Here is a 13,578-nt window from a genome sequence, read left to right as displayed (position 1 = left end):
TAATAAAATAAAATTTATTTAAATATAAATAATAATATAATAAGGAATAGAGCTCCTAAACAAATAAGATAATCCTATTTAATAGGATAAAATTTTGTTGTTATTATATATAATTTTTTACTCTATAAGAGACTCCCAGATATCTGAGGATCGTCAGAAAGTACAGGATATCCTATCCAGATATTCGGACCTGTGAGAATTGTTTACGGAGTCGGCCGTGAGTGTAATTTTGATTCCAGTGTTTTTTTGTTTTCATTTTTCAACAAGCCAAGCAAAACAAAAGATGATTTCTTCAAGTTGCAGGGAGTTTCGTTTTCTTCTTTTTTTTGGCATCTTTCTGCATGATTTAACAACGGAGCTCATCTCGCTGTTGCTTCCCGCAGTTCATTCATTAAAGGGACTAGACCTTTGGCTCTGTCCTTTTGGGGAAAAAAATACTCGATTTTAGTTGCGGCATCTGTTAAACCTCAATGGGCAGTGGCTGGGCAGCCCCCAGCGATCCTGATGGGAAGCCGAGGAAGAAGAAGGGGAAACAGAGGGAGGAGAGACGGAACTTGGTCGTCCTCAGGAATCCCACCGGCCGAGACATCTGCAGCCGGTACAAGCTCGGGAAGGAGCTCGGCCGCGGCGAATTCGGCATCACCTACTTATGCACCGAAAAGACCTCCGGGGAGCACTTTGCCTGCAAATCCATCTCTAAGAAGAAGCTGCGCACCATCCTTGACATTAAGGACGTTCGCCGGGAGGTTGAGATCATGAGGCATTTGCCCGCCCACCCCAACATCGTCAGCCTCAAGGACACCTACGAGGACGACGCCAAAGTCCACCTCGTCATGGAGCTATGCGAAGGAGGGGAGCTCTTCGATAGGATCGTTGCAAGGGGGCATTACACCGAACGGGAGGCAGCTGCCGTGACTCGTACAATCATTGAAGTGATTCAGGTCAATGATTGTTTATGATTTTATTATTTCTTTCTTGTTTATGATTGTTTGAAAGTTTGTCTCGTACTTTGGTCAGGTATGTCACGAGCATGGGGTCATGCACCGGGATCTCAAACCTGAGAACTTCCTGTTTGGGAACAAAAAGGAAAAGGCACCACTGAAAGCCATTGATTTTGGATTGTCAGTCTTCTTTAAACCTGGTAAATTGCTTTCTTCAATCACTATTTTGATGATGCTATATTCAACCTTCAATGTTTAACTTGTGAATTTACATATAACTATCAGATATCCATTTATGTGTAAGCTTTTCTGTCTGTATTTATACTGTGATGACTTTCTTGTGCTTTACCAGGCGAACGCTTCACTGAAATTGTCGGCAGCCCTTATTACATTGCACCAGAGGTTCTAAAGGGAAATTATGGCCCAGAAATTGATGTGTGGAGTGCTGGAGTTATACTATACATCCTTCTTTGTGGTGTCCCCCCATTTTGGGCAGGTGATTTCCTGACTTCAGTTAATACAATTAGTTTATACGAAACTTGTTTGTTCGTCTAATTTGCTTTCGAACATCAGTTAGCCATCTGATTTTGTTCTCAATGCAGATACTGATAAGGGTATTGCACAGGCAATTTTACGTTCTGTGATAGATTTTAAGAGAGAACCTTGGCCAAGAGTTTCTGGTGGTGCTAAAGATCTTGTGATGCATATGCTTGATCGAGACCCCAAGAAGAGGTTTAAGGCTCAGCAAGTCCTGGGTAGTTTTTAGTTTATTTGATTCCTTGTCAATGTCTTTTGAAGTTTACATTACTTGATCCTTGTTAATTAAGCAAAACTGTGTGCCGAATGGATTAAGGAAATTCAATTATTTAGTACTGATTAAAATAAAATTTTCTGTTCTGTAACTCATGTATGCTTTGGGCTTTGTAACAATGCAATGATGTTGCAGATCATCCATGGCTGCAGAAGACGAAGAAAGCTCCTAATGTTAATCTTGGTCAAACTGTAGGAGAAAGATTGCGGCAGCTCTCTGTTATGAACAAATTTAAAAAGAAAGCCTTAAGGGTATGTAGTTGTGGTCGTATTGATTGGATTCTAATTTGAATAAAAAAGAATTAAGATCCCGAATGAACTTTTTATAATAGTTGAGGATGTTCAAGGTGATCCACATCGATCTATACTGATCATTTTCAGGTAATAGCTGAATATTTATCTGAAGAAGCAGCTGCTGACATTATGGAAATGTTTCAGAAGTTGGATATAAACAAAAAAGGAAGCATTTCTCTTGAAGAAATAAAGTTTGGTCTACACAAGCTTGGCCATCAGATTCCAGATGCCGATCTCCAGATATTAATGGATGCGGCAAGTATCTGTCTCAGTTTTGAATCTCTGAATGCTATCTGAGATTGAGGACCTTAGTATTTGCATCTAAATTGTATTATCTCAAATTCTTGACTATTATATTTATATGTCCCCAGAGGAACATGATGTGAATCTTGATAGGACATTACTGAAGATTATTTATTGTTAACAATGTAAAAAAATTTGCTTAAAATTTACTGTGAATCTTGACAGGCTGATGTTGATCGAAGCGGCACTCTAGATTATGGTGAATTTGTTGCTGTATCAATTCACCTGCAGAAAATTGTGTATGAGGAGCACCTTCACAAAGCGTTTTCATACTTTGACCAGAATAAGAGTGGTTATATAGAAATGGAAGAGCTCAGAGATTCATTGGCTGATGATATGGGTCCAAATCATGAAGAAGTCATTAGTGCTATTTATCGTCATGTTGACACAGACAAGGTTAGTTATAAACAGACAATTAGAGTATAAAATAACGTTCATAAGGCCATGTTCTAGCTATTTATGGTTTCTTTGAGAACTTGAATAGCAAATTGTCGATAATGAGCATGCAATCTGTTGCAGGATGGAAAAATAAGTTACAAGGAGTTTGCGGCAACTATGAAGGTTGGCACAGATTGGAGGAAGGCATCAAGGCAATACTCAAGGGTGCGGTTCAGTACCCTCAGTTCAAAGTTGATGAAAGAATCATGATAGATAAGAACTAAGCAAGCATATATCTGAAAGCTTCTTTTGTTTGGTGGTTTCTCTAATATGCTTTCCTGTAATAATTGCTTTTCCTGTCAATCTAGGACCAAACTCGCCTACAAAACTTTACTTGTTTAAGGGGTTGTATATAGATGATTAGTTATACGATATTGATGCAGGGAGGTGGATATAACAACTTTATTCTGGACATGTGTATCTTGGTATGCTACTTGTATAGTCTCCTTTGTAGATTTTCTTTTATAATAACGAGGTAGGAGTCTCCTACCCAATATATATATATATTAGAATTACTATACTATATGAAAGGTTAATTACACTTATATAGTTCATCTAACTAACTTAAGCTAAATGAGAAAATTTGAACCTAACTTTTTTTCCTTCTCCATAGTATATGTTAATCAATAAGGATAAATTTTATGTAGCTAGTGTTGGAAAAGTGATTGGAAAAAATAAAATAAAATTGGAATAGTCTCACTTTAGGAGTTTCGTGCTAAAAAGCTATTTATATTAAATCACATCGAATTAGTGAAGTCTCTCACGTGTACGCCCTGCGGGGAGTACAAAGTCAATGTTCGGATTGTATTAAATCTAGTTGGCTTGTATGTGATTGCGATTTACGACTAGCAGTTTCGGAATAAATTCTTCTACAACTAATAACTGTAGAATAACTTTAAATCTAGTTGGCTTGTTTGTATGTGATTGCGATTTACGACTAGCAGTTTCGGAATAAATTCTTCTACAACTAGTAACTGTAGAATAACTTTAAATCTAGTTGGCTTGTTTGTATGTGATTGCGATTTACGACTAGCAGTTTCGGAATAAATTCTTCTACAACTGGTAACTGTAGAATAACTTTAAATCTAGTTGGCTTGTATGTGATTGCGATTTACGACTAGCAGTTTCGGAATAAATTCTTCTACAACTAGTAACTGTAGAATAACTTTAAATCTAGTTGGCTTGTATGTGATTGCGATTTACGACTAGCAGTTTCGGAATAAATTCTTCTACAACTAGTAACTTTAGAATAACTTTTTTTATGACTTTTATTTCTACGTGCTACTTCAAAAAAAAAAAAAAAAAAAGGGTTTTTACGATGTTGTAAAGTTCCTCCGACAATCGACGATCAAGATCTATTTATTTTTTCTATTGTCGATAACATTTTCTTATAATTCTTGTATTTAAATTTTATAATCATTCGAACTATTAGTGGATTGTCCAACGAAAGCACTCAACGAGTACGAGCCTTAGAGTAGGATTCGTCGAAAGTTCCAAAACAAGTAAAAAACTACTTGTGTTAGTGTGTGATTGTCTTTTTTCCTTCTAGTTTTTTTCTTTTATTATTCCGCTACGTAATTCGCTTTAACTTTCGATTTTCAAAAAATATTATTTACCCCCCTCTAGCGTATTTACTGTCCTACAAGTGGTATTAAAGTGAGATACCACTCTGAATGGGTGAAACTACCAATCATGCAAGAGGTGATTTTCAAACTCTCTTTTAACATTTCTGTTTTGGTTTTTGAGCTTTTCGATATAATCCAAGTTGGTAAAATTACCTCTTCTGATAATTTTCTTTCTTTGCAAACTACTTGAATTGGTGCAACACCAATCAAGCCTTTTTTTTCCTACACTACTTACTCCAAGATCAAGTCTTGGCAATATTTCGAAGTTTTCCTCTCATAAAGTAATTGTAATGACCCGCCTCCTACTGACTAGGCTGCGAGGCCGGACCGTCACATTATGCTGCGCTAAGCTATTCTTAATGTGCGAAAAACTGATCTGACTTAAAAATTTGCTAACTAATACAATTTCTTCTATTAATTACTATTAGGTCTGCAATCCCTGTTTAAACTACATCTTGAATACTGTTCCTATACTAAGGGAGGTAGTCTAGGCTTCCCATATGGTCACGGGCTGAGATGAAGGGTTTTCAGCTGTTATCAGGCTTTCTAATCAATCGGTGGATCGATTGGAGTCATTTGATCGATCCACTGATCGATTCGGCTCGCTACTGTGCACGAGGTAATATTCTGGGTCGATCGGTTGATCGATCTGGCCTGACTAATCGATCTAGGGGTCGATTCAGCGTGCTACTGTGCACGGAAGAATTTATGGATCGATCGGCTGATCGATCCAACTTAGTCGATCGATCCAGTGATCGATCCCAGAGCTCTCTGTTCGCTACAGAACGCTACCGGATCGATCGGCTGATCGATCCAGGGGTTTACTGTTCGCAGAACTAGTTTCCCAATCGATCCGCTGATCGATTGAGGAGCCTCCAATCGATCGGCTGATCGATTGGGGTTCCTGATTTCGTATCAAGAGTCTGAGTTCAGCACTATTTCAAACCCAAATCACATATATAGGTTCTAACATGGCTGGAAACATACTATTATCAAATAACCAGTGTTCTAAGCATGGCATAGTGCGTAATTCACTAGTTCATGGCATTTAAACATACTAAAGTGCGGAATAATAAAATGCTAGAAAATTCTAATACTTAAAACAAAACTCGCTAGATCCCTAAGATCTTTATTCCAAGTTCCTGCCCACACACATCTTTGTAGCATTGTCCTCCAGCCTTCGCTAATCCATCCTTTCTTTACCTTTATCTGCAGTATAAGGAAAAATGAAGTATCTGTAAGCTCGAGAGCTTAGTAAGAAACCATCTACCTCACAAAACATGCATTCGATGCGATTTATGCTTTTAAAACATGCTATTTGAAATACATGCTGATAATTATGCTAAGATTTCTAAAACAGGGTTGCTACAACATGGCATAATGACATACAATACATGACATTCAAAGCTAAGCATAGAACTGTCATGTGAATCCATAAGAAAACTAAACTGGAATGAAAGCTGAGCTGGACTACTATCAAACTAATGCTAAAGCTGCATTGTATTCACATAACTAGTTCGTGAAGTTTTTTGAAAACTATTTATCATAAATAGATGAAAATACATAATCATGCTACCGATGGGCCCGACAACTGTACTTGCTGTGCGCGCATCCCTAACTAAACCCGGGGTTGCAAATTCCGAATCTAGTAGGGTTTACTAGGTTATCTAAACCTAGGGACGACTATGGGAGCCCAACCCAATGGACATCTAGTCCAGTACAGTGCCACTGCTGAAAATAAAATACTGGTTATAGCTGAATTTTCTTATCTTGCTATTTCTAGGTTATCTGAACCTAGAGCTAGGTTGTCTGAACCTAGAGGCGACTGTGGGAGCCCACCCATTGGATCGTAGTCCCATAAAAGCTACAACAAAACTGAACATGCTGTAAAAATGCTTCTATTACATTTACTGAGCGATTAAAATGCCTATGGTGACATTTAACTGAGCTACACATTTTATCAAACATATGGTGTGCACTAGTTCACACCCTTCATACTAAAATTCTGCATACAACTAAACTAATGCGTAAAACCGCGAAAAAGCTACTTATACTGCAGGTGAGGGGTTTCTTACCTCCTGCTCTAGATTTCTTACGATTCTAGTCGCTAGTTTTCCGGTGGAGACGATTCCCTCGACAATCCTCTTGCGTCTACGTGCTCTTCTCGCAGAGAGGAATGCCCTCGTGTCGGAGTCGTTGCCGGAAGGTGCTCCTATAGTCCTTGGGATGAAACCCTAGGTTCATTGGCTTGGTGCGCCGAGAGAAGAGGAAGGGAGAGGGGTCGGCGGAATTAGGGTGAGGAGAGGAAGAGCTTCCGATGAAAACTAATAACTCCTCACTTAAATCTCCTATTTATATTAAGTGGTTAATTTGGCCAACTTAAATATAAATATAATTGATTCCCTCTTCTTTCAGCATGGCCCTGCTGGGTTCAACTGGTTACTGGAGTCCTCTATAAGGCATAGGTCTCATAGGTCTCGGGTTCAATTCCCGCCTAGACTATTTTACATTTCTATTTGTTTTTGCTACTTCCACTACTCTAAAAATTCCATAAAAATATCCTAAAATTCCAGGAAAATAATAGAAATATTTCTACTAATTTATTTGGAAATTTTCGGGCGTTACAATCTCCCATACCTTATAAAAAGTATATCCTCGAACATAGAATAACTCTGGGCACTTCTGTCTCATACTGGCTTCTGTCTCCCAAGTTGCCTCTTCTGCTGTGTGACTTTGCCAAATAACTTTTACTAATGGTACTTCCTTGCTCCGCAATTTCTTAACTGCTCGGTATATTATCTGAATAGGCCGACTGTCATAGCTGAGGTCTTCGCGGACTTGTACCGACTAGGGCTCAATCACCTGGGTGGCATCTGGGATATGCTTCTTCGGCATAGAGACATGAAATACATTATGGATAGCTGACATCTCCTGGGGTAGCTCTAGCTCATATGCTACTTTGCCAACTCTCCTAGTAATAAGGTATGGTCCCACATATCTGGGACTTAATTTGCCCTTCTTCCCAAAACGCATTACTCCCTTCATGGGAGCCACTCTGAGGAATACTGTATCCCCAACTGAAAACTCTAAAGGTCTGCGCCTTGTATCAGCATAGCTTTTCTGGCGGCTATGAGCTGTCTCTATCCTCTGGCGGATCTGCTGTATAGCTGCTGTGGTGTCTGTTACTAGATCTGTCTGAAGTTCTAGTTCTTTCTGTTCACCACTCTCATACCAGCAGATTGGAGATCTACACCTCCGCCCGTAAAGAGCCTCGTAGGGTGTCATGCCGATAGTGGCCTGATAGCTATTGTTGTATGTAAATTCTGCTAAACTCAGATATTTGCACCAACTTCTCTTGAAGTCTAGGGCACATGCTCGGAGCATATCTTCGAGTACCTGATTTACTCGCTCCGTCTGTCCATCCGTCTGAGGATGGAAAGCTGTCCTCCCACGAGGCATCATTTAATGGGCGTGGGCGCGTGCTTGCCATTAATGGGGGTGATTTACGCGTATTCCGAGGAGGTTTGGGCGGCGTCAGCATTAACTGCCCAGCTCGCGCCCCTCCGGGGGCGATGAGGAAAAAATCCCAAGTGCAAAGGCCCAAAGTGCCGATCGGCCGAGAATGATCAGTCTACACGAGCCGATTAGGATCCAACCAGCTCATTGGCTGATCAACCAATTGGTCACTAGACCACTTGTCTAGTCAATCGGACTTGTAGCCTCCTTCGATTAGACTTGAGGGGTAGGCACGTGATCCGGTAGTAAGGTAGGGCCCGACTGGCAGGAGGTCAAAGTGGTCAATGTTAGGTGGGCGTCCGATCGGAAGAATTACCTCGGTGGTCAGCAGGAAGAGTAGACGGTAGACGGTCCGACACCTCGACAGCTCGATCAAACATCGAGCTTCCGACGCTCATGAAGCTCAACCAGGGAGGCACGAGGCTCGGCCAAACAGTGGATGCAGCCTCGACCTGGTAGACAGGGCTCCCTCACCCGATGGGGAGAGCCAACCAGCAGAGCACTAGCCGAGTGGACGCTTGACCCGGCTGTTGCATCACCCGGACGATAGACTAGCCGAGCGGCTCTCTCGCTCGGCCCAATAACAAACAAAGGAGCAGTTGGCGATATCTCCCTAGGGACCAGTGTCATCGACAGGCAGCATGGTCTCGCGGCAGGGTCAGGCATAGAATCGTACGGTGGAAGCTTTCACTGTCACGTCAGAGATATGCTCGAGCTGTTAAGGTATGACGTCAAACACGCTTTTCTGACACGACCTTTCCAGGTATGCTTTGGGAAGCGCGCATGCTTCGGGAAGCGTGTGTGCGCCTCCTGAGAGCTCTATATAAGAAGCCCCAAACCTTCATCGACGGTATGTTTTTTTCATCACTGTAGCTAGAGTTACGCTACTCCTTTCTTCTCCACTTCACTTCATTCAATTGTCGTCGGTGACTGACTTGAGCGTCGGAGGTCCATCGCCAGAGAACCCCTCCCTGCCTCGGCACTAACGACTTGTGGTTGCAAGCTTAGTTCGTTGGAGGTCCATGTCATTTTCAGTCGACATCCAGTCAACTTGAGCACCACCTTCTCAGCGTCCGTCGACTCACTCTCGGACAGGATCACATGACAAACGCGTATATAATGGGAAAAGGAAAAATTAAAAAAAAACTTAATTAATAATAAAAAAATAAATTTATTTAAATATAAATATTAATATAATAAGGAATAGAACTCCTAAATACATAAGGTAATCTTATTTAATAGAATAAAATTTTGTTGTTATTATATATAATTTTTTTCTCTACAAGAGACTCCCAGATATCTGAGGATCGTCAGAAAGTACAGGATATCCTATCCAGATATTCTGACCTGTGAGAATTGTTTACGGAGTCGCCCGTGAGTGTAATTTTGATTCCAGTGTTTGTTTGTTTTCATTTTTCAACAAGCCAAGCAAAACAAAAGATGATTTCTTCAAGTTGCAGGGAGTTTCGTTTTCTTCTTTTTTTTGGCATCTTTCTGCGTGATTTAACAAACGGAGCTCATCTCGCTGTTGCTTCCCGCAGTTCATTCATTAAAGGGACTAGACCTTTGGCTCTGTCCTTTTGGGGAAAAAAAATACTCGATTTTAGTTGCGGCATCTGTTAAACCTCAATGGGCAGTGGCTGGGCAGCCCCCAGCGATCCTGATGGGAAGCCGAGGAAGAAGAAGGGGAAACAGAGGGAGGAGAGACGGAACTTGGTCGTCCTCAGGAATCCCACCGGCCGAGACATCTGCAGCCGGTACAAGCTCGGGAAGGAGCTCGGCCGCGGCGAGTTCGGCATCACCTACTTATGCACCGAAAAGACCTCCGGGGAGCACTTTGCCTGCAAATCCATCTCTAAGAAGAAGCTGCGCACCATCCTTGACATTGAGGACGTTCGCCGGGAGGTTGAGATCATGAGGCATTTGCCCGCCCACCCCAACATCGTCAGCCTCAAGGACACCTACGAGGACGACGCCAAAGTCCACCTCGTCATGGAGCTATGCGAAGGAGGGGAGCTCTTCGATAGGATCGTTGCAAGGGGGCATTACACCGAACGGGAGGCAGCTGCCGTGACTCGTACAATCATTGAAGTGATTCAGGTCAATGATTGTTTATGATTTTATTATTTCTTTCTTGTTTATGATTGTTTGAAAGTTTGTCTCGTACTTTGGTCAGGTATGTCACGAGCATGGGGTCATGCACCGGGATCTCAAACCTGAGAACTTCCTGTTTGGGAACAAAAAGGAAAAGGCACCACTGAAAGCCATTGATTTTGGATTGTCAGTCTTCTTTAAACCTGGTAAATTGCTTTCTTCAATCACTATTTTGATGATGCTATATTCAACCTTCAATGTTTAACTTGTGAATTTACATATAACTATCAGATATCCATTTATGTGTAAGCTTTTCTGTCTGTATTTATACTGTGATGACTTTCTTGTGCTTTACCAGGCGAACGCTTCACTGAAATTGTCGGCAGCCCTTATTACATTGCACCAGAGGTTCTAAAGGGAAATTATGGCCCAGAAATTGATGTGTGGAGTGCTGGAGTTATACTATACATCCTTCTTTGTGGTGTCCCCCCATTTTGGGCAGGTGATTTCCTGACTTCAGTTAATACAATTAGTTTATACGAAACTTGTTTGTTCGTCTAATTTGCTTTCGAACATCAGTTAGCCATCTGATTTTGTTCTCAATGCAGATACTGATAAGGGTATTGCACAGGCAATTTTACGTTCTGTGATAGATTTTAAGAGAGAACCTTGGCCAAGAGTTTCTGGTGGTGCTAAAGATCTTGTGATGCATATGCTTGATCGAGACCCCAAGAAGAGGTTTAAGGCTCAGCAAGTCCTGGGTAGTTTTTAGTTTATTTGATTCCTTGTCAATGTCTTTTGAAGTTTACATTACTTGATCCTTGTTAATTAAGCAAAACTGTGTGCCGAATGGATTAAGGAAATTCAATTATTTAGTACTGATTAAAATAAAATTTTCTGTTCTGTAACTCATGTATGCTTTGGGCTTTGTAACAATGCAATGATGTTGCAGATCATCCATGGCTGCAGAAGACGAAGAAAGCTCCTAATGTTAATCTTGGTCAAACTGTAGGAGAAAGATTGCGGCAGCTCTCTGTTATGAACAAATTTAAAAAGAAAGCCTTAAGGGTATGTAGTTGTGGTCGTATTGATTGGATTCTAATTTGAATAAAAAAGAATTAAGATCCCGAATGAACTTTTTATAATAGTTGAGGATGTTCAAGGTGATCCACATCGATCTATACTGATCATTTTCAGGTAATAGCTGAATATTTATCTGAAGAAGCAGCTGCTGACATTATGGAAATGTTTCAGAAGTTGGATATAAACAAAAAAGGAAGCATTTCTCTTGAAGAAATAAAATTTGGTCTACACAAGCTTGGCCATCAGATTCCAGATGCCGATCTCCAGATATTAATGGATGCGGCAAGTATCTGTCTCAGTTTTGAATCTCTGAATGCTATCTGAGATTGAGAACCTTAGTATTTGCATCTAAATTGTATTATCTCAAATTCTTGACTATTATATTTATATGTCCCCAGAGGAACATGATGTGAATCTTGATAGGACATTACTGAAGATTATTTATTGTTAACAATGTAAAAAAATTTGCTTAAAATTTACTGTGAATCTTGACAGGCTGATGTTGATCGAAGCGGCACTCTAGATTATGGTGAATTTGTTGCTGTATCAATTCACCTGCAGAAAATTGTGTATGAGGAGCACCTTCACAAAGCGTTTTCATACTTTGACCAGAATAAGAGTGGTTATATAGAAATGGAAGAGCTCAGAGATTCATTGGCTGATGATATGGGTCCAAATCATGAAGAAGTCATTAGTGCTATTTATCGTCATGTTGACACAGACAAGGTTAGTTATAAACAGACAATTAGAGTATAAAATAACGTTCATAAGGCCATGTTCTAGCTATTTATGGTTTCTTTGAGAACTTGAATAGCAAATTGTCGATAATGAGCATGCAATCTGTTGCAGGATGGAAAAATAAGTTACAAGGAGTTTGCGGCAACTATGAAGGTTGGCACAGATTGGAGGAAGGCATCAAGGCAATACTCAAGGGTGCGGTTCAGTACCCTCAGTTCAAAGTTGATGAAAGAATCATGATAGATAAGAACTAAGCAAGCATATATCTGAAAGCTTCTTTTGTTTGGTGGTTTTCTCTAATATGCTTTCCTGTAATAATTGCCTTTCCTGTCAATCTAGGACCAAACTCGCCTACAAAACTTTACTTGTTTAGGGGGTTGTCTATAGATGATTAGTTATACGATATTGATGCAGGGAGGTGGATATAACAACTTTATTCTGGACATGTGTATCTTGGTATGTTACTTATATAGTCTCCTTTGTAGATTTTCTTTTATAATAACGAGGTAGGAGTCTCCTACCCAATATATATATATATTAGAATTACTATATTATATGAAAGGTTAATTACACTTATATAGTTCATCTAACTAACTTAAGCTAAATGAGAAAATTTGAACCTAACTTTTTTTCCTTCTCCGTAGTATATGGTAATCAAAAAGGATAAATTTTATGTAGCTAGTGTTGGAAATGTGATTGGAAAAAATAAAATAAAATTGGAATAGTCTCACTTTAGGAGTTTCGTGCTAAAAAGCTATTTATATTAAATCACATCGAATTGGTGAAGTCTCTCACGTGTACGCCCATAGGGGGAGTACAAAGTCAATGCTCAAAGTCAAAGCTCGGATTGTATTAAATCTAGTTGACTTTTATGTGATTGCGATTTACGACTAGTAGCTTCAGAATAAATTCTTCTACGACTAGTAACTTTAGAGCAACCTTTTTTATGACTTTTATTTCTACGCGCTACTTCAAAAAGGTTTTTACGATGATGTAAAACTCCTTCGACAACCGACAATCAACGATTAAGATCTATTTATTTTCTTTGTTGTCGGTAACATTTTCTTATAATTCTTGTATTTAAATTTTGTAATCATTCGAACTATTAGTAGATTGTCTAAAGAAAGCACTAAACGAGTACGAGCCTTGGAGTAGGATTCGTCGAAAGCTCTAAAATAAGTAAAAAACTACTTGTGTTAGCGTGTGATTGTCTTTTTCCTTCTAGTTTTTTTCTTTTATTATTCCGCTGCGTAATTCGCTTTAACTTTCGATTTTCAAAAAATGTTATTTACCCCCCTCTAGCATATTTACTGTCCTACAAGTGGTATTAAAGTGAGATACCACTCTGAATGGGTGAAACCACCAATCAGGCAAGAGGTGATTTTCAAACTCTCTTTTAACATTTCTGTTTTGGTTTTTGAGCTTTTTGATATAATCCAAGTTGGTAAAATTACCTCTTCGGATAATTTTCTTTCGTTGCAAACTACTTGAATTGGTGCAACACCAATCAAACATTTTTTTTTTCCTACACTACTTACTCCAAGACCAAGTCTTGGCAATATTTCCAAGTTTTTCTCTCATAAAGTAATGGCCCAAAACGAGGGATGCAACATTGTTCGTCCCCCGTATTAGATATAATTATCTCTATTAGGTGAGATTATTTGTAAGTTGAATATGTGAATACGATCTGAACCCTTTAAAGTGATCTAATTTAGACTTATTGGGTTCGGATGTTG

General features: G+C 39.6%; 2 protein-coding genes across 3 annotated transcripts; both read left to right on the top strand.

The window, feature by feature from the left end:
* Positions 1-261: 261 nt before the first annotated feature.
* LOC122051083 (calcium-dependent protein kinase 20-like) lies at positions 262-3,198 on the top strand. The gene is made up of 8 exons (XM_042612032.1): positions 262-941; positions 1,018-1,141; positions 1,294-1,437; positions 1,544-1,696; positions 1,888-2,003; positions 2,133-2,300; positions 2,514-2,744; positions 2,868-3,198. Exons 1-8 carry the CDS (start codon positions 471-473, stop codon positions 2,994-2,996), a joined length of 1,536 nt encoding a protein of 511 aa, XP_042467966.1. The 5' UTR covers positions 262-470; the 3' UTR covers positions 2,997-3,198.
* A 6,036-nt stretch (positions 3,199-9,234) lies between these two features.
* Positions 9,235-12,306, top strand: LOC122051082 (calcium-dependent protein kinase 20-like). Of its 2 annotated transcripts, XM_042612031.1 has the most exons (9): positions 9,235-9,301; positions 9,469-10,027; positions 10,104-10,227; positions 10,380-10,523; positions 10,630-10,782; positions 10,974-11,089; positions 11,219-11,386; positions 11,600-11,830; positions 11,954-12,306. In XM_042612031.1, exons 2-9 carry the CDS (start codon positions 9,557-9,559, stop codon positions 12,080-12,082), a joined length of 1,536 nt encoding a protein of 511 aa, XP_042467965.1. In that variant the 5' UTR covers positions 9,235-9,301; positions 9,469-9,556; the 3' UTR covers positions 12,083-12,306. The 2 variants fall into 2 exon arrangements, with proteins under 2 accessions (XP_042467965.1, XP_042467964.1); XM_042612030.1 differs by lacking the exon at positions 9,235-9,301 and having other exon boundaries at positions 9,344-10,027.
* The last annotated feature ends 1,272 nt before the right edge of the window (positions 12,307-13,578 follow it).

Source organism: Zingiber officinale, chromosome 3A (genome assembly GCF_018446385.1).
Source record: "Zingiber officinale cultivar Zhangliang chromosome 3A, Zo_v1.1, whole genome shotgun sequence".
Lineage (NCBI taxonomy): Eukaryota > Viridiplantae > Streptophyta > Magnoliopsida > Zingiberales > Zingiberaceae > Zingiber > Zingiber officinale.
The sequence above is the reverse complement of the archived record's forward strand: the minus strand, read 5'-3'. Positions and strand labels throughout refer to the sequence as shown.

Coding starts and splice junctions, on each gene's coding strand:
- LOC122051083 (XM_042612032.1), top strand. CDS start 471: ATGGGCAGTGGCTGGGCAGCCCCCAGCGATCCTGATGGGAAGCCGAGG. Junction 942..1,017: donor CAATCATTGAAGTGATTCAG/GTCAATGATTGT, acceptor TACTTTGGTCAG/GTATGTCACGAGCATGGGGT. Junction 2,745..2,867: donor GTCATGTTGACACAGACAAG/GTTAGTTATAAA, acceptor AATCTGTTGCAG/GATGGAAAAATAAGTTACAA.
- LOC122051082 (XM_042612031.1), top strand. CDS start 9,557: ATGGGCAGTGGCTGGGCAGCCCCCAGCGATCCTGATGGGAAGCCGAGG. Junction 10,524..10,629: donor TGTCCCCCCATTTTGGGCAG/GTGATTTCCTGA, acceptor TTCTCAATGCAG/ATACTGATAAGGGTATTGCA. Junction 10,783..10,973: donor TAAGGCTCAGCAAGTCCTGG/GTAGTTTTTAGT, acceptor ATGATGTTGCAG/ATCATCCATGGCTGCAGAAG.